The sequence below is a fragment of the Athene cunicularia genome (genome assembly GCF_003259725.1).
Source record: "Athene cunicularia isolate RWA chromosome 14 unlocalized genomic scaffold, athCun1 chr14_part1, whole genome shotgun sequence".
NCBI lineage: Eukaryota > Metazoa > Chordata > Aves > Strigiformes > Strigidae > Athene > Athene cunicularia.
In genome coordinates, this window is record NW_020799118.1 from 12,854,326 (window position 1) to 12,871,299 (window position 16,974).

Consider the following 16,974-nt stretch of genomic DNA (forward strand, 5'->3'; position numbering starts at 1 on the left):
GGCTGCCCCCCGTGCAGGGCGACAGCCCACTCCTCCTCTTCCTCCGCAGGGCGACCATGGCCGAGTTCACGCGCCCGCGGGGCAAGCGGCAGGAGGACAGCGGACTGGGCAACGTCCTCGACCTGCTGCTGGCCAACGCCAGGCTGGTGCTAGGCGTCACTGGCGCGGCCGTGCTGGCCATCGCCACGCTGGCCGTCAAGCGGGTAAGGCCGGCGCGGCCGCCGTCGGGGCTCGGAGGATGCGGAGCAAAGACGCTGTGCTCCCCGGTTGCAGTGCGGGGGGAAGATGAGCCCCAAAGCTGTCTGGCTGCTCCCTGGCTGCAGAGCTGGTCCTGCGAGGCTGATGCCCGACGGCAGCGCCATGGGCATGGAGCTGCCTGCTCCCACCCTGAGGAGGCATGCGCCGCCCTGCGCCCCGTTTGCCTGGAACGGCACATGTTTGGGATGCAGTATTCCCTTCAGAAAGGCACCTTGGGTTTAATTCATGTTTGGCCCCCTCTTTTCCACTTAAAATCTGCAGGGGGAAAATATCTACCTTTGTGGCCCCCTAAACCATATATTTTTGCTAGTAGAAGCTGGGCGTGGGGCTGTGTCTCCCTGTGCATGTACCAGAGGGGCTGTTGTCCCCCTTAGTGCAAGATGGGACTGTGGAGAATGGGACAAAGATAGTAACTTGTCCATGTGGGTTTTCCTTCCCTCCAGCTGATAGATCGAGCCACCAGTCCTCGCGATGAAGGCGATCCCAAAGCTGAACAGAAGACCCTGGAGGAGAGTTGGCAGGACTTAGCTTTGATTAAAGCAACACCAAAACCCCCCAAGAAGCAGAGAAGGGAAGACCTCAGCGAACCTCTGCTCTCTCCGGCTCTGCCGCTGGTGCCAGGTGAGGCTCGTGGTGTTTGTGCCAGCTCCCGTCACTGTCGGGAAGATCACCTTGATGTGCTTGGGGCTGGCTGTGCCGCTGCTCTCCGTGGTCTGGGAGCTCCACGTTATTTTTAGCTCTGTGTCCGGAAAGCCGACCCGATTGAGCCTGCCCTTCTGGGAGGCTCCCAAGCCACAGCCCCTTTTTAGGTAATGCCTGTGGTAACGGCACCTCTGATAAAGTCTCAGCCAGCGCAGTGTGGTGGAGGCCGTCGGGGCTTTGTTTCCTCTGGAGCAGTGTCTGCTGGGCTCGGTTTCTGGGTCAGCTCTGCTCAGAGGAAGGTGCGCTCAGGAGCTGCTGCTGACAAAGGCTGCCTTGTCTTGCTGCCTACAAAGATGGTGTTTTTCCAAGAGGGAAAGCAGCCCAGCTTGGTGCGAGGCAGGCCCTGAGATACCTGACCCGGAGCAGGATTGTTCACAGGACTCAAGTGATCAGGCAGGCAGCAGAGCAAGATGGATCTGCCTGAGCAGTCTCAGTGGGGCTGAGACTTATAGGGACCCTGGCAGTGAGTCCCTTGCCTGGCTGGTGGTGCTTAGCCTGGTTTACCCATCTCTAGCTGCGGGGCGAGGCCGAGTGCTGTTGGGTTTTGAGGTTAGTTTGAGCTCTGCCTTGGCTGATAAGTGCTGCAAACATCAGAGGACTTGGTGGTGGCCGTCTTGGCAAGGTCAGACCCATGTCCAGAGAGGTGGGCTGAGAGCTGGGCACCCAGCTCATGCCTCTCCCTCAGCTGCAGCAGAAGCTGCTGCTGTAGGCTGCAGATGATCTGCTCAGAGCTGTGACTTCTCCCTTCCCTCTGCCCTATACCCTTCTCACAGAGCTCAGGGTCTGCTCTGCCCCTCCAGAGACTCCCCAGGTCGAATCCAGCTCTCCGTGCTGCCTCACGCTGCAGGAGAAGCTCCTCTCCTACTACAGCAGCCGGCTCACCGTCCCTGAGACACAAGCATCTGTCTCCCTGCAGCTGGCCAGGAGCATCTGCACCCAATTACAGAACTTTCTGCGGAGCAAGTGCCCAGAGCTGCCCTTTGGCAGCCTCTTCCTCAGTGGTCCCCTGCTCGATGGCCTTGGGGCGCTGGCGGCCGACCACATCCACCTCATGCTGCCAGTGGTCCTTGATGCCACACTCTGGAGCCTCATCCCAGGAGAGGACACTGTGGTGAGGAACCCCCAGTACTGGCTGATCAAGAGGACTGATCTGGAGTATTTTCCTCGTGGGCGCAGCCCTTGGGACAGGTTCATCGTGGGCCGGTATCTCTCCTCCAACATGCTCAATGAGACCCTCCACAAGATGCTGGTGGCCTCCATCAACTGGCCTGCCATAGGCAGTCTGCTGGGGAGTGTCATCCACCCCGTTGTGGCCTCCCAGGAGCTGAAACTGGAAGTCAAATATGATCAGATAAAGCTGAGCATCACCCTGTTCCCAGTGGTGGAAATGGAGGACAAGGTTCTCCTGGCTGCTCCTCCTGAAGGACTGGTGGAAAACCTCTGGCTTGAGAGTTTTTACAGGGCAGAGGTCTCAAAGGTGAAGGAGCTGGATGCTGGTGACTCTGGGGCTAGGCAGCGCTGCCTCTGCATTCTGAACAGCATCTGCAAGAGCCATCCTGCCCTGCACAAACTGAGTGGCAGCCCCTTGACCCACGTTGTCCTTCACCTCAGTGCCACCAGTTTGGACTGGGCAGAAGAAAGCCTTGCTGACATGTTCCAGCAGCTGCTCGAGGAGCTGGTAGGCTACCTGGAGAAAGGGGTCCTGCCTTCCTATTTCAACCCCAAAATCAACCTCTTCTGCGATCTGTTGGAAGAGGAGATCGATGAGATGGGCTTCATGCTCTACAGGGCCATATCGGAGCCAGAACTCCTGCTGAAGGAGAAATGACTGGTGCGTGGGGAGCTCCCAAATGTAGGGTGTTCCTCGCCCATCTGCTGCTCCCCACTGTGAGGGTTGCAATGCTTCTAGTTGACTAGTCAGTAAGAGGCAAAGTTCTTGCACTTTATAAGAAAAAAATAATAATTTCCTGTCTGAATAAAACGTGCCTGAATCGAGGTGGGTGCTGGCCTGAGGAGCCTTTGGCTGGGAGGCTCTGCTGAACCCAGGGCGAGTGCAGCCCACACCTCAAGTTACCTACAGGTGAGTCCCGCCAATGGGAGCCAACGTGAAGCATGTTTGGTCTCTGGTTCCCAGTGTCCTCTGCCTGTCCCAGCTGCCAGGCTTCCCTTGTGCTCTGAGACCAGTGGGGGAGCTGAAGGGGAGCAGTTTCTTGCTGCTGCTGCATCCAGCAGACCCCACGGGTGCAGTGTCCTGGGTGGGTCCTTTCACCAGCACCCAACTTGGTCTTATTGTGCCATGCTCCCAGGCCAGCTTTTGGGACAGAGTGGGAGCCTCATCTGTCTTTAGGATATTTCCAAGCTGAAATAAAGCCCCAGCGATGACCTGGGTGGTTGTCTGGGCGCTTGAAGGTAGAGCCATAGCAAACGGGGCTGTGAGTTTACTCTCTGGAAACCCTTTCAGCTGCTAAAAGGGGTGAACTTAGCCCTACCTCTTCATTCTGCCAGCATCGGCTCTGCCCCGAGGAAAGGGCGTGCTTCCAGCATGGCACTGGGGCTTCGTGGTTCTTGTCCAACACAGTGTTTTTCCAGAAGATACTCCAAAATAGGCAGTGGTGAAAGAGAGCTGCAGGCTGCCAGGAGGCTCCTGGTATCAGTCCCTCGGTGGAGGCTGTAGCAGGGCTGCGTGTGCCCTCCCTGACGGATGGGTCGCTGCCAGTGTCTGTCTGCGGGTGCTTGCTGCTCTGCAGCAAACCACAGTGTCTCCAGTCTGCCCAGTGACCTTTTCACACACATATTGCTGCTGTTCTGAGGTCCTGCTCCCCTGGAGCCCCGTGGTGTGGGGCAGGAAAGGAGGACAGGAATGATGCTCTGAGCAGAGTGCTTGCAAGAACTGAAGCGGTTTATGCTTTTTATTAAGAATGTATGTTGAGTTTGAGTATTTTGTTTTTGTTTTTTTGGTTTTTTTTTTTGAGTGGCTGCTAGTAGGCATTGGTTCTGGCTGTGGTCCCAAGGAGAAGGAATATATTATTATATTTAATGAGAAGAGCTGTTTTTTGCACACTGGTGGAGTTGAGAGAAATCCTATGAACTTCAATGTGAGCAGCTGTTGTGGTTTAGTTTTCTTTACTGCTGTAATCTTGTTTATGGGAAGAAGATAAACCCTATCTGAAAACCACTTAGTTTGTTCCTCCAAACCACTTCCCAGGTGCTAGCAATGAGAATAAACCCTCCCTGTGTCTACTAGTTCTCTTGTGTCAGCTCGTTTGTCTCCTTCCCTGTGCTAAGGGCTGAAGAGCTCCTCCAGCTGTGGTGGCATCCTGGAGAACCACCCAGCGCTGCCCAGGGTGTCCCCTGCTTCATCGAGAGCTCAGGGGTGGTCAGGCCCTGCCCTGCAAGGCCATTCTCTTCCTCTTCCAAAGCCCTAGGCCTACAGAGCGCCTGGCTGCTGCATGAGCTGTCTGGATGCTGAGCTCATGCCATCTCCTCAGCGGCTCCAGCTCCTCAGCTGCCTGAACCAGGGTTAGACCAGTAAAGCTGGTAAGGGCTGATGCCATGGGCAACGCTTAACCTGCTGCCTGTGTGCCACACAAATGCTTTCCACTGCTGCTGCTATTCAAAGGCTGCTGCCCAGACTTCTGCTGTGCTTTTGCCAACTCAGTGATTGCATTACACCTCGTAATCCTGTTATTTTAGCCAGCAGGTCTGTATTTTTAGGCCACAGCTGTTAATCGTGGAAGTGAGGGGTGCAGGGAAATGCTACCCAAGTTCTCCTGATCTTATTCCTGAGAGCAGTGGGCTGCTGCAGAGTTAAAGGCATTCTTTTCTCTCATGTGGACCTTAAAGCCAATTTGTACTGCTGTGCTCTCCTCTGCTTCCAGGTACCCCCTATAGAAAGTGCTTTAGCCTCCTGGCTGCTGCCTGTCACCTCAGGACTTACCCTGGGGAACGGCTCTGTGTCCAGGGGCAGGGTCCTGGGCAGCATCAGGGGCCCTGAGGAAAAACAATACTGTCCTCCAGCAGAAAAGGACACAGGAATCTTGTGGATCTACTTTCTTTGATGTACAGAGGAAGCACCAACAGAGAGGGAGGAGGTAGCCTGGAGTTCAGCCTAAACTAAGTGCAGGGAAACAGAACTTCCCTTCAGTCCAGCCAGCTGTTGGTCGGTCTGTCCCCAGGCAACACCACAGCAGATGCAGCTGGTGAGATAAAAGCCCTTTCCCTACCCCTCTGCAGCTCACTTGTAACTAACTGCAGGGAGTTTCTGCCAAGAAAGCTGCTGGATTGTTCTTATGAGTGGAAAGAGCAAGATTTAGGTGGATGCTTTTACAGTAATAGCTTAACTATTTTAAGTAGGAAGAAATAATAAGGCAGAGTTAAGATGACACTGTACTGAATTTTAAAATTAAATAATCTTTTAATAAGAAACTTACTAGTTTGACAAAAAAACCTTCCATTAGCTAGCAGCATCACAGAGGCATGCCTCAAGGTTTGAGGAACAACTTGGTTTCAAATTCAGAACTGTCTAAAATGAAGCTGCCCAGCTTCCCCTTCAGGGCAAGCCCCAGATCCAGCTTCTCTGCCCCGGGTCCTCCTTCAGTGCAGGTGAACCAAGGTAAGGGGCATGGCTCTGACCAAAAAAAAAGGGGAATGTTGCTCCAGTAACATCAGTTTAGAAGAGAAAATACAACTCCACACTGTGGAAAGCCAGGGACTGGGAAGAGCTCAGCAGCCCCGGTATCTGAGTGGCTACAAGGCAGCTCTTCCTTGGGTGGAAAGGCTGCATACAACCGCTACCATGGCAGGAGCTGCAGGTGGACGAGATCCAGTGCTGTTTTCTCAGCAATTCAGTTTCAAAATCCTTCCTTGAAGTGTTCAGGCTATCCCAATCTGCTCAGCAGAAGAGCAGCAGAAAATAGAGGCTGACACCAGTAGCGGAGCCACCTTCTAAAGCTGGTTGAACCCCTGCTGCCCGGGCATGTAATGCATGTGTGAGGACAGTATCCCTTGGCAGGAGCAGCCTGCAAACAGCCCTTGCACAAACTCAGATTTGTTTCCAGACTCCAGTTCTTGTTCCTGCAGCAGCTTGTAACCCCAGAACCTTCCAGGCTCAGTGGTCTTGAGGGCAGGTTTTCCTAGTGTGGCCAGGCTGGTGGCAAATGCTACAGGTCCGTGGCTTCTTAGCAGTGGCTCCTGAGGAGAGACTGCTTGGTCTCTTGGCTTTACTTCCCATCCCTCTTGAGTATCCACTGTTGCCAAAGTGGTTCAAAGAGACATCTCCAGAAGGCCCTAGAGAGAAACAACTTAGATTTTCAAAGGTACCTAAATGCAAGTAGGTGAGAAACAGAAGATAAGTTCAAAATGGCAGATCAAGGATTTTACTATCCCAGCCACTCAAGATTATTCCAGAAACTACACTTGCTTCAGCCTTGTCTAGACAGTTAAATGTTACCCATTTGTCTTGCAGCATTAGAGAAATGTGGGAAGAGAACAGGGGAAACTGATCTGCCTGGTTGCATGCTCTGGTTTACAGCTGAAGCAGAAACAACAAAACATGCCAGGGGAAAACTTGCTTTTTAAGTAGTTTTGAAAACTTGATTCTACCCCTTTAGGCCCAAATGTCTGAGGAGGAGGCCAGTGTTGAAGATCTCTCTCAGACCACATCTCTACCTCTGTACTTTGCTCACTGTCCCTTCACATCAGTGCTCTTTCTTTTGCACCCTTATTTTGTGATTATTTTTATGGGTACTTGTTTTCAGCATCTTTCCACAGCAGCCACACTGAGTTTCTCAGCTCTGATCAAAGCTCCAGCCTTGGCCTTTCACTGCATTTCTAAACTAGGACAGAAGGAGCAGCGTAGTTTCCCTGGCATGACAGAATGGGGTTTAAGATCCCCAAAAGTGGTGCCACTGCTTCAACTCTGCACCAAGTCAGTACCAGCTCTCACAGAGCTGAGCACTGTGATTTGGGAGGACAAATTCCCAGACTGACTGTTGGAAAGAGTACTGGGCTTTATCCAATGAGTCACGGACAGCCATATGCTCACGCTTACTGTGCACAGAAGCAAAACATCCTGCTTGGAGCAGATGTGTGCTATGAGGACATACCCTGCTAGCACTTGGACAGGTAAGCCAGACTCGGGTGTTACAAGCAACATTTGAAGCACTGTAATGTTGTAGACTGATGTTCTAAAGGCAAACCTCGAGTCTGTTATGTGTGACCTGCTACAAGAGCTGTCATGCTGCAGCAGCATCGCACACATGAGAGAAGTGTGTTCAGTTTAGCTTTAAGAACAGTCTCCAACCCTTGCCTCTCCCCCCAAGCCCAGCCTTACCTGGTGCCACATTGTCATCTGCCCACTGGAAGAAGCCACACTGCTGCTCTCGGGGTTTAGAGCAGGTGTGGAACTGCCGTCCTTTGTTGGGCCCATCCTTTTGGACGGTGCGTGTGACGGCTGGCTGGTCACACTTGCAGACTGTGCCGCCTCCTGAATCAGAGCTGTTGCTTCCAAAGAACTCTGGGGCTCTCCCTCTTGGGTGCTGAAATCCTGCTGGGCCCCTTCCTGCAAAGGGCTGGGGCAGCTCAGAGCCCTGCAGAACCACATTGTTTCTGTCCTCTGACTGCTGATCAGCCCAGAGAAAAAAGTTGCAGGTACCGGCACTGCATTTATAAAACTGCCTGCCCTGATTGGGCCCTTCCTTGCGTGCAGTTAACAGCAGGGCTTCATTCCCACAGTTGCACACCACAGCGTTGTTCTCATCGTCTGGAGCAGCCGAAGGAGCAGGCCTGGGTGTTCCCCTTGAGCTCAAGGAGAGTAGATGTCCCTGTGCCAGGTTTGTGCTCCCCCTCATGTGCCTGTTTTCACCACTAGCTCTGTTAAAAGAGGTGTTGACATGCAGGTGATTTGCTTGCTGGCTGGCTGACGAGGCAGGTTGGGAGGACCTGCGTAAATATTTCAGGTCTAAGAGCTCTTTTAGCATGTCATCACAACCTCCGATGCAACCAACAAATTCCAGGGGCATCACCGGTGGAACACTGCCTCTCTTGAACTTAAACTTGAGTCTGAAAGGAAAGAAAGAATTAAATCTCCCAGTTCATATAACTGCTCATCAACAGACCTTGATTTGGACTCGATGTTTAATTTTTCTTCTAAATTCTATTATGCTTACATGGGTTTCCCCAACCCCTCTTATTTTTATTCCCAAGCCATGAGAGTGCTACTCCAGCTTTCCAAGACTGGAATGGAAAATAGTTGCCCAGCCTAGTCCACAGAAGTCTCTAGCCCTAATGGCTAACACATAATGTGTGAGGGGTTATGTTTCCCCATGGGATAACTGCTGACCTACCTGTGAACTGGATGCGGTTCACACACAGCACAGACACTCTCATCCCTGGACACGTCCAGCACAAAATCAGGGAACCAGACTGCTGTTTTACAAGCTGGGTAGCCCATGCAGCTGAGATAGAACCTGCCACAGGACAAAGGCACCAAGTGAGGAAGAGGCAAAGTCAAAACGGTCAGTCATCTGTTCTCCTGTATGCTCAGCCATCAGAAATTGTCAAAACAACAAGTTTTAAGTGCAAATATGTACTTGAGAGAGCTGAGTCCACACAGCTTACATAGCTAGTGGAGTTAGCTAGCTGCAGCCTAAGTTTTACACCTGGTGCAGAGGGGACGTAAACGAACAACGCCTCAAAAAACATAAACCAACGCAGAAGGCTATGCTCTACAACAGGGAAGATCACCAACCCGCCGTTCTTCTTGGTCTTCAGGACCATGTCATTGTTGCACTGTGGACACTTCCGAACAGCAACGGGCATTGCTGGGTAGACCTCCTCTTGCTCTGCAATTTCTGTGGCTTCTCCAAAATACTGAGCCAAGGCCTGGTCCAACCTATAAAGAAACAAGCAGAGCATCCTGTGTGTCTCCTCTGCAAAAAGCAATGAGGCTCTGCAGTGAACTAGTGCCTGCTGCCCTCCACCCAGCCCCTCTGAGCTTCTCCACAGGTACGTTGATACAGCACCATGCCTCTAGAACAAGCTGTGGGTGTGGGTGCAGTTGCCATCTCCTTCAGCCTGCTCTGAATTTAATCTTAAGGGTTTCAGCCAAGATGAGCAGTCAGTTGGCACCAACTCATGACAGCATGCCAGGCTGCGAGTCATCCCTTCCCATGCAAATCCTACACACAGCAGGCAGAGCTCCAGGAAAACAGTGTGACAGGATTCCTCAGCCCCAGATGAGAAGCCAGCACCTCCCAGAACAGCAAAGCAGAAAAGGGCAAAGACAGGACTCACTTGTTGGCTCTGGCCACAGCTTCAATGAAGACTTGCTTGTACTTTTGGACCTGCTGTTGCAATACTGCAGATTTATCTTTCTTCCCCTCACAGATGAGTTTCAGATCAGCCTCCAGCTCAGCTCGAAGGTCAGGCTTGGACATCTCATAGCCCATGGAGTCATAGCCTGAGGAACACACGGCACGGTAAGTGAAAGGAAGGAGCAAGCAAGGAACCTGCCATCTTCCTAACAGGCATTGCCCTTACCTTCAACCAGCCCCATGCCCAGGTGACCTGGGAGGAATCGCTGATCCGCCGTAAGGCCCACATACATCCGCGTCTTAATTGTCTCAATGTGCTCAGCGTGAGTGGCATCAGTCCCTGAAAGCAGACAGGTTAGTTGAATTAGGTGCTGAGGAGAGATTTCCCCAGTGCCTAATGCAGAGAGCAAGGTGCTAAAGGGACAAGGAGACAACTTATGGGCAGGAGCAGCACTGCCCTCCTGTCCCACGGGTACTGAGGCCAACAAGGTGCTGGTGGGCACAACTTGGACCCTAAACTGCACATCTCCCCAGGTACTGGGGGCACTCTGCAGGCTCCTTAGGATCTCTGGACTTTCCCCACAGGTCTCAACTATTCTTTTGTTCTGTACATTTAAGTGATTTCTTATCTGAAGTGACATTTAGAGAATTCCCTACTCTGAGGGTGGGACGGAACTTTGAGAAGTTAAAAAGGAGTTCGTGAACAAAGCTCTCCCAAGAGCAAAAGGCCACACTGTCAATACTGACCAATGCCATGTTTCTCCATGAGAGCAATGAGATCCGCTTCTGTGAGGAGCAATGGAGGACTGGTTTCCCCATCCACCATCTCCACTGTAGTGGGCTGAAAGCGAGACCCTTTCTCATACACTGGGATAACCTGAAGGGAAGGAGAATCTCTTTGAAACTGCCTTCTGGTCCATTCATTGAAGACAAAATGTCATGCTAAGAGCAGGCTAGTGCAGTCATAGAGCAGTACCCTGCGCTGGAGGAGATCCAGTCTCAGGGTCCTCAAGATTAGCCACTAATGAGCCACCAGAGCCACAGAATGGCAACTGCAGCTCCTCTGGGTGAGTCGAGTCAACCCCACAGCCCTGTGTGGCCTCTGCTGTGGTGTCAGAAGGGGAAGAATCTATGCAAAGCTGACACAATAAAGCTGCACAGGTTTTCAGCAGAGATGGCTGAGTGAAACAGCCAGTGGGCCAGAAATTGTCAAAGGATGTTCTGTAGAGGGGTCTGAAGTCAGCAGTGATATGTGATTTTAAACTCCAGGTACTTTAGCCTCTCCTGTCTACGCTATTTGAGGGTATTACCTTATCGCTCCACTTCTCATAAGGATAGACTTCCAGATAATTTCGGGCCAGGATCATTAGTCCTTGAGCAATGAATTGCTCATTAGCAATGTCGATCTCCACAGTTGTTTCCTGTCCCTTGGCATCTTGAGAGCAGCAAGCCAAAAAATGGCGCACAATGAATTCATATAGTCTCTGCTCACTGCCCTAATATCAAACAGAAAAAGAGGATCAGTGTCCTCCTGTGTTAATAAGATGTCAAGAAATATTAGTGAGAGCTCAGGTGATGATACTGTGCTAATGACCCTATTATTAAGACTTCTATCTTTATCTATCAAGCAATACAAACCATCCAGTTATCTGCCTTTGTTAAACTCACCTGCAGGTTAGCAGTGTATTTTGTGGGGTGAATGGGAGGGTGAGCCTGATCTGATTTGGTTCCCCTCCGAGGGGTTGGCCCACCCTGATCCAAAATCCTCTGTGCAAATGCTCCCCAGTTTGGGTCCTGTGTTTGCTGTTGTACTAAGGCAGAGAGGTTCAGCTCCTTGGGGAAAATGTTGGTCTCAGTTCGAGGGTAGCTAATGAACCTTAAGGAGAAAGGCAGAAGAGTGCTTTAAGAGGTGCTCCAAGATGCTTCCCGCTTTGGACTAAAGGCTGTTTACTTTTGAAAGAATTAAGTTTACTAAGCCAAGCCTTGCTTTCTTACCCTTGAGTATAGAGTTTTTCTGCTATTCTCATGGTTTCCTTTGCATTTATTTTCAGTTTGCGGGAAGCCAGCTTCTCAAGTTCCTGTGTTGGGAGGAGACAGAAAAAGAAAAAAGAAGTATTTGTGCATAATTCAGAGCAGTGAGTAAAGTATCTGTTCAAAGCTTCTTTCAGATAAGTCCCTTCAGCAGAGTTCAAACGTACCACAGTGTCCAGGGGCAGGGGCCTCCATTTGCTCTTTGGCTTGCTCCCAACCTCAACAACAGTTGCTACCGGATCCTAAACACAGAGCAAGCAAAATGCAAAATCTCCTTTAGAGTTTACACAAACTGTTCTTTAAAGCTCTTGAGTAAGATGGATGCAGGAAATGCTTGGCTGATACTGGATTATACAACTATTTTCAAGCTTTCCTACCTCCATACACATCTGGTAAAGGATCAGGCATGCTGTGTGATTAAAGAGCCGGTTTCTCTTCCAGCTGAAGACCACACTGCCATCTTCATGATCATGTGTCACTGGTGAACAACAGGTCCGAGTGATATAGCAGGAATACAAAGGAAATACAGCAGAGGTGGGGGGCCACGCTATTGGGAAACATCTTAGTTCTGCTTAGTGGTCACAGCAAAGGAAGCGGAAACCACCTCTGCAGCACTGTTTGTTTGTTTGCTGCCCTGATGTTTTTCCTTTCTATACACAATAAGCTCTTTAAGATGAAGCCCAGGACTTGCTTTCCCCAGACATACCTTTAATTTTATAGAAGGCTTCAGGAACAAAGGCTTGGATGGCTTTAAAGCGCTCAACTACAAACCCCAGTGTTGGGAACTGGCAGCTACCATAGCTGATCAGCTGATCTGCTAAAATATCAGGGAATATCTTCTGGAGCCTCAGTGTCTGGAATCTGGTGAAGGCAGCACCTGAGAAAACAAAATGGACACCAGAACTGAGTAATACAACATTGGAGGAGAATCACAACACTTCAGATGGTCCTTTTTAATACTCTTAATTATTAATTTAATACTCAAAGTTGCAGAAGCCTGTCAGTGCTATGTGAGCTATAAACTTAACACCTGCTTCAGAGAGCATATTTCTGATAAAACATAAGATGTGATTTAGTTGTATCTGACCTAAAAATCAGATTTGTGATACTACAGAGGATAATTCTGTCTGGTGTTGGGGACAGAGTAACACATGACTTCCAAAAACCCCTCGCTGGGTTTTAACAATGCGCATTCAAGTATTTATAGACAAAAAGCTCTACACTGATAACAAAGCTGTCGCCTGCCTACCTACCACACTGCTGTTTGCTTCCCTTTAGAAGAGGTGTGTGCAGCAGCTCAAGCCTGGCAGCTGCTCTTATCTCCAGCACATGTTTACGTACCTATCCTGAGGTCCAGCTCCTGCCGGACATCAACAGCATCGCTTGTTTTCTGATCCGGTTGGGTGAGGTTCTCACAGGCTGTTCTGACAGCGTGAAGTGTAATCTCTGAAAAGCGGGCTCGGAAAACCCGGAGGTTTGGCTTTACTGTCAGAAAAAAAAGAGAAATCAAAGAACGACTCAAACACCAACAGAAAGGAGCAACTAATGAACAGCTATTTTTGAAAGAGTATGCTATCAACCTATTCTATAGCTTTCTAATAGCTAAATTTATTCCTGATCTATCAGAGCCATGTATTTATCAGAACTACAGTCAACACATTTAACCTGGACACAGTAACGTTGAGAATACACCTGTTACGAGATCTCTGAGCAGTAATACCTGTTAAATCAGTGCTTTAATGGAACTCAGATTGATGCAGAAGATGTTCTACGCACCAGCTTTGCAAACGTGAATTATCTCAAAGCCAATGTTCTCTCCTTCTCGATCACAGTCGGTCCAGATCATCAGAGCTTGGCACTGCTGGACTTCTCGTTCGAGGGTTCTCTGAGATGAGAAAACAACATAGAGTGAGACAGACCAGGCCACTTGCTCTGCCATTTCATTTTAGAATGACTCACAACATGAAATGCAGTGTGTATCCATAGAGATCGACTGGTGCAATAACATTTTGTAATTGTGTCCCTCATGCTATTAGGGAGCTTTCAAAAGAACTGAGTCATTGATTTACACCTAACTGTTAAAAAGCGTAGCTTGGATCAGATTGTGCCACAATCTTTTTCTGAAAGTGTCATTTTTTGTAAAACTGAGATGCAATTGCCAATCCCACCTTGTTGGAAAAAACATTTCTACTTCTAGCAGAGCAGTTGTTCCTTTACCACACTAACTGTAGAGAAGCAGGAGACTTTCAATATCACAAATGAACAGCATATATCGTCCTAGCAAATGCAGGAGGAATTTGCTAAATTGTAGAAACTTAGTTGTTCAGGACAAAGGTATAATCGTCCTTCTCTCCGAGACAGTATTTGTAGAACTAAACTCTGAACTCAGTTTCAGGGATACTCTTAGAAACAACCTACCTTGATATCCACGTAATTTTCTGGGCAATACTTCTCAATTTCAGCATCAAAAAGAGCTAGAGGGTTGCAGCTGTGCCTGGTAAACAGAGGATAAACAGTGTGCATAACAAAAACTAAAACATATGCTGTGAGACACTAACTGGTGCTATCTTGTGAGAAAGCGCTGTTTGAATACTGGAATTAATAATATATTTTATTATGGGCCTCTTCTTAGACCACTTAGAGTTTACATGAAATGCTGAGTTACCCTTAAAAGCAACGGAACCAAAAAACAACCACAGAAAACAACAAATCTGGAAAACAGCCCTGAACAGGCAACTTCTCTTATTTCAAACACAGAGGACAAAGGGGAGGGAAGCTAGAGAAAGCACTTCCCTTACCAAGACAACTCCCAGTGGAACAAAAACCACAAAAACATCAGTCAAGTACTGGAAACAGTTTAATTCCTTGGGTCTGCTTTGATGTATTTTAACCAATATTACAATGTCAGGGGTTTTTAATGCCCTGAAGTCAGTAATTTTAACCAATATTTTAGCTATTCTATATAAAATTTGGTACTCATCCCTGCGCTGCATGCAGTGTCAGGATCCCTCCCTGCTCCCCAGCCTTTGAACTGGCAGTGCCCCCTCAGCTCAGGGCTGAAGGCAGAAGGTGACAGCCCCCTGTTCCTGCCAGGGGGTACTAAGTACTAACCATTTTCGAAATGGCAGCTTAAAATCGTGAGCCAGTAAGTGTCCTGACACCGATGTCATCACCATAGTAACGTTCTGCAAGAGACAGAGCAAGGTAATTAGTGCCTATCATTTGCTAAAAACTACCCACAGCCCCAAGATCTTGACGAACTTCTCAATTTACACAATCAGTGACATGTAACAAGCTCTTCTCTCTACTGACAGCTAATTCTACAGCCTCATCATCAATTTTTGTAGGAAGCTCCCAATTCTAAATAGCAGCATATTTTTTACTGATATAAAACCCAGAAAGTTGAAAGGCTTAAAGCAATAAAACAGGTCAGTGGTTGAGCCAAGAAAAGAACATCCGACTTTTCGTCATCTTTGGACAAAATAGCCCCATCACTGGATATGTGTTTCATAACTTCTGACAAATGGCTTTTTTTTAACAATTAGTATTTTGCACTTCTCTAATCCAGCAGTAGAATGAAAGAAAACTCTACCTGGCCAAATATCTGGTAGTCGTATTCATAGATCTTGTTGAACTTGGAAAACCCTTCTCTCTAGAAGGAAAAGGAAAGTTGCTGAATTTCTGGCTTCTAACAGAAACCAAACGCATTCCGCCTCGCTTTATACATGCTGTTACAGCACAACACAGCACAGGGCAAGTGAAAACCAGGTACTGTCCTACAGCAAGGTGAACAGAAATTGCCTGTATCATTTATGAAGACACTGAAATGGTGCTTTCCAACATAAAAGTATTTTAAACTATGCCTGAAGGTGCTGCCAGGGTTATCATCCTGCCGATAGCGATGACAGACAGCGGGAACAGATTTGTTCAATTGGGTTGGCCACTTATATTCCTGGCAAACAACTGTCCTGCTCCAAATGCCAGTGAGTGTGTCAGCTCCAGATCCCCAAGACTACCTTCCACCTGAGACTTGTGGATGTTTCTAGATTGGGTATTTGCTGCTTTTTCTAGAAAAGCAGAACAATATCTTTCTTGCTTGGGACCATCAGTGCTCAGGTTGTCAATAACACCTTTCATTCAAATATAATTCTGGTCTAGAAGCACTTTCTAGTTCCTTAGTGTGGAAATACCAAGTAATTATGCAAACTGTTAAAGGTCACAAAACAAAGCAGCAGAGAGATCTTTGAACTCCTCCAAACCACAGACCATCTTTGCTTTATTATGTGAACTTCAGTAAACCCCTGACACTTGCTGACGCTGCAGAAGCGGTGCTTTTTGACTGGGAAATACACGCTAACAGATGGTTTCAGCTCCCAAAGCCTTTCGTGTACACTGTGAAGCTAGGAACGACACAGGGCTCAGTGCCCGGAGAAGGCAGTATGGGTGGAGGGAGAGCAGCTGGGGAGCTGAATTCCAACAGGACTTAAGTCACAAGGAAAAAGGGACTCCCAAATACATTTTGGCAAGCAGTGTTTGTCCACAAAAGAAAGCTATTCGTGTACCCTCATGCAATCCGAAGTGGCTAGAGACAAAAATGGTGCAAGATGTCACACATGCTTATGCGAACTGCCTGTGCCAAGCTCTGCTGAGGGAGCTGAGGCTACCACACAAGACAGAGACTACACTTGAGACCAGGACTGTGCTGCACAGTGGCCCTGGTGAGCTGACCCTTTCCAGTCAGCTAAACCAGACCAGAACACATATAGGGAAGCAGTAAGGGGATGTGGTGTATGCCTACCCGTCGCATTCTACTGTTGGAGAGCAGATCTGCAATCCCTCGGGCAGCATCATTCTTCTCAGCCACGCATAGGACCTTCCGAATCCTCTGCAACGCCACGTCCTCCGCAGCCCGAGAGAAGAGACGCCAGGGCTGCGGCAGCATCCTGACCACGCAGTTAACAAAAAGCCTCGCTCGAAAGTTCATGACAAGAGGTGGTGACAGCTCCCGCGAGGCCAAGGCATGCTGCTGTGTCCCTGCCTTGGGGCCGGATCCTGCTGAGGATGAAGAGCGATCGCTGAATGTCCCGTGCACGGCCCTGGTCAGCCTTTAACCGGCGACCCCAGGAGGGCCCAGGGCATCCTCTGCCCAGCTGCCCCGGCGCCATTCACGGCACAGAGCTGCACGGAGCTGGAGGCTTCTCCTCCCACCAGACGCAGTTACCCGGCGGGTGCTGCCCGCCCCAGGCAGGGTCCCCAGCCCCCTCTGCCCTGTCAAGGCCTTTCTCCCTCAGGCCGGGGCTGCCCCCCACCCACCGCAGACGGGGCAGGACAAGGCCCCCACCACCCCTCGACCCTGGCCGGGCTCTCCCTCACCCGGAGCAGCCCCTACCCGACCCACCAGTTTCCCGCCAGCCGGGCTGGGCTCGCCTCTCCCGCGCTCACTCTGTCGCAAACAGCGGCGGGACGCGGCGCGTTTTTCCTCACCGTTACGCCCTGCCGTAAAGCGCCACTGTGGCGGGATCGAACCACAGTTCCCAGGATGCCCCGCGGCGCCCCTCAGCCGTTTTCCCCCGCCGTCCCGCCTCGGTTTGCTGTTTCCTCCGGCGGCCGGGGCTGCCCCGGGTTAAGTAACGCCAGGGGATGGCAAGGGTTTAAAAGGAAAAAAAAAAAA

The 16,974-nt window shown here is 49.8% G+C and overlaps 3 protein-coding genes across 6 annotated transcripts in view; 2 read left to right on the forward strand and 1 right to left on the reverse strand.

Annotated features, from left to right (window-relative positions):
- The first annotated feature begins 6 nt into the window (after positions 1-6).
- MIEF2 (mitochondrial elongation factor 2) lies at positions 7-4,206 on the forward strand. 2 transcript variants are annotated; one of them, XM_026858990.1, is made up of 3 exons: positions 7-203; positions 702-879; positions 1,734-4,206. In XM_026858990.1, exons 1-3 carry the CDS (start codon positions 57-59, stop codon positions 2,786-2,788), a joined length of 1,380 nt encoding a protein of 459 aa, XP_026714791.1. In that variant the 5' UTR covers positions 7-56; the 3' UTR covers positions 2,789-4,206. The 2 variants fall into 2 exon arrangements, with proteins under 2 accessions (XP_026714791.1, XP_026714792.1); XM_026858991.1 differs by having other exon boundaries at positions 1,761-4,206.
- Positions 4,207-6,067: 1,861 nt separating this feature from the next.
- On the reverse strand, positions 6,068-16,867 carry TOP3A (DNA topoisomerase III alpha). 3 transcript variants are annotated; one of them, XM_026858767.1, is made up of 20 exons: positions 16,746-16,867; positions 16,102-16,355; positions 14,896-14,955; positions 14,415-14,488; positions 13,722-13,797; positions 13,080-13,188; positions 12,645-12,788; positions 12,010-12,180; positions 11,681-11,781; positions 11,471-11,545; positions 11,268-11,350; positions 10,941-11,148; positions 10,583-10,768; positions 10,020-10,149; positions 9,499-9,612; positions 9,253-9,418; positions 8,708-8,851; positions 8,304-8,426; positions 7,292-8,019; positions 6,068-6,246 (listed from the first exon to the last, which is right to left on the reverse strand). In XM_026858767.1, the coding sequence occupies exons 2-20, from the start codon at positions 16,285-16,287 to the stop codon at positions 6,068-6,070; spliced, it is 3,057 nt and encodes a 1,018-aa protein (XP_026714568.1). In that variant the 5' UTR covers positions 16,288-16,355; positions 16,746-16,867. The 3 variants fall into 3 exon arrangements, with proteins under 3 accessions (XP_026714568.1, XP_026714569.1, XP_026714570.1); XM_026858768.1 differs by lacking the exon at positions 16,746-16,867 and adding an exon at positions 16,677-16,745; XM_026858769.1 differs by lacking the exon at positions 16,746-16,867 and adding an exon at positions 16,693-16,734.
- Positions 11,122-16,974, forward strand: part of SMCR8 (Smith-Magenis syndrome chromosome region, candidate 8) — a 13,030-nt gene continuing 7,177 nt past the window's right edge. The window contains exon 1 of the mRNA XM_026858770.1: positions 11,122-11,127. The gene's annotated coding sequence lies outside the window, so the exon portion shown is untranslated. The remainder of the gene's footprint in view (positions 11,128-16,974) is intronic.